Source organism: Triticum urartu, chromosome 4 (assembly GCF_003073215.2).
Source record: "Triticum urartu cultivar G1812 chromosome 4, Tu2.1, whole genome shotgun sequence".
In the NCBI taxonomy this organism is placed as follows: Eukaryota; Viridiplantae; Streptophyta; class Magnoliopsida; order Poales; family Poaceae; genus Triticum; species Triticum urartu.
In genome coordinates this window covers 26,658,282-26,660,551 of record NC_053025.1, presented here as the reverse complement: position 1 = coordinate 26,660,551, position 2,270 = coordinate 26,658,282, and the positions used below count along the sequence as shown (strand labels likewise).

The following is a 2,270-nucleotide window of genomic DNA, read 5'->3' as shown; positions in this document are numbered from 1 at the left end:
ATAGATGCTTTTGTAACCTTCACTACCTTATCCTAATCATTCTCAATCTCCAGTAATGACTCCCTTTAGTCCCCAGAGCTAGCACCATGCAAAAACTTGCTTCTCATGTTATAATTGTTCCAAGGAATATGGCTTCTGATGATATCATATTAATGTAAGGACCATTTATCTTTTACATAGACTAACATTAAGAGGCGGTTCCTAGAAAACCAAACTTTTTCCTATCTCATTGGCCAAAACAAAGTTACTTTGCCTTTTATGTACTGCAAAGCCATCAATGAGATCTTATTGTTCATTGCAGGTACCACTTCAATTCAAATTTTCCTTTGGCTGCACTTTTTGTTTGGAACAAAGAAAAGTATCTGCTACAGATAAATTATATTAGCTATTCTCACTCCTACATTCTCTTATCCTCATTAAATCCGTAAGCTGCGGTTTTCTATCATTAGATAATGTGCTGATTACCTGTACACTGTATTTGTGCAGCTACATCATCAGTGGGTGGCTTTGTACTTCTTGTGTTGATGGTGGCTACCACTCTATCTTTCACTGAAGACGAGATATAACAAAGAGATACATTTGAAGGTTGAAATGTTTAACAAGGTGAAATAACAGCAGCATACAATGTGGATCAAAGCCTTCCTTTGGCATCATGCCAAAACAGAACAAAATTCTGGGCTATCTTTAGTACAGCCACTTATAAAGAATGAAGTAACAGGATATTATAGATGTAATTCTGAACTAAATTCATAAGAAGCACATCTGCCTCAATTATTAAACATGTTTCTTCGCTAAGACATGGTGCAAGATTAAATCAGGGTTTTCGTGAGAAAGGTAAATTTACCAATCTTGCTTGAGCTAGGATGAAAATCCTCATTTGACAGATGGCCCAACAGGCATTGACGAAACAAACAAAGAGCTGATTTCTTTTCTTCTTCAATTAAAAAAGCAAACAGGATCTCCCATGAATTCTGAAACCTCGCTACGCACCCATGGCAGAGTTTTTGCCCCTCTTGGATGTTGAAGATCCATTCTCTACCAAGATCCTAGACAAAATGTCAGCTTGCTTAGAGTATCCTCCAGCTTTTAAGCTATCCATCAAAGCATCACAGCCCTTCTGGTCTACAACACCTCCTTTGTGCTTGATCTTGCAGAGCATGGAGTAGGCTGGCAATGTCTTCTCCTCAGTGTACAGGGCTTCCAGGACTTTGTCATAGGTTGAGAAGCTAACTTCGAAGTCCCGGTCCAATGCAAAATCAGCCAGCTTATGTGCCTCCATCACCTTGTCCTTCTGGCAAAGGGAAACAAGCAACTTGTCCAGATCAGGCATAAAGCCATTTTCCACCATCAGATTGACGCGACCAATCGCCTCCTCCACATGACCCCTCATGAAGAGAGCTTCCAAGATCTTATGTGCCACATCCATATTCTCAGTAACCCCCTTCTCGATCATACTCTTCATGACCCTACTTGCGGTCTGAACCCGGCCAGCATTGAAAAGCGACACCATGACAGACTGGAACAGAGCTGGCCTTGGTAAGTGACCATGCACCATCATGCTGTCCAATGCTGTCTTTGCATCAGCTGGCTCATTTTTCTTCAGGAAGCTATCAATAAGCAGTGCATGCGAATGGGGGTCAGTAGGGACACCACGGCGTGTCATAATGGCCAGAATCTCCTTTGCAGCCTCCAGTGCACCTTCCTTTGCATGCCCACGGATAAGACTGTTGAATGCAGACTTGTCATCCACACCTTTCTTCATCAGCTGCCTGAAGAACGTCTCAGCCTTGTTGGTATTTCCGTTGTTGCACAGATACTCGATCACTGGATTATAAGCCGATGCTTCCAGCACTGGACTCTTTGGGCTAAGCAGTGTGCCCTTCTCAAGAAGCTCATCGAGCACCTCCACAGCACCATCACACTTACCACCTGCACACAAGCTCTCCATCAGCACACCGTACTGCCTCGGGTCCAGCAGGACATGCTTGAACTGCCCGCTCTTCTTATGCACCTCCAATGCCCCATCCAAATCTCCAGCTTTGCACAATGTCGACACAAGCCTCAGAAACACCGATTTGTCCTTTGGCGTGAGTCGCCGCTCTGCCATATCCTCCACTGCCTTCCGGGCCTCCGCAGTCTTCCCCTCGTCATCACAAAGCCCTGGCATCAATGCAGCAAACGTCTTCTCGCTCAACCTCAGCCCCTTCTCCCCCATCTCCTTGAACAACCCCACTGCCTCCTCAACCTTGTTCGCCTCAACATATCCCTTG

General features: G+C 44.6%; 1 protein-coding gene across 1 annotated transcript; it reads right to left on the bottom strand.

Annotated features, from left to right (window-relative positions):
• Window positions 1–700: 700 nt before the first annotated feature.
• On the bottom strand, window positions 701–2,270 carry LOC125550414 (pentatricopeptide repeat-containing protein At2g37230-like; the record flags this gene model as incomplete). The annotated part of the gene is given in 1 exon segment (XM_048713406.1): window positions 701–2,270. A coding segment is annotated over 1 exon segment (1,288 nt), but the record flags the coding sequence as incomplete, so codon positions are not given.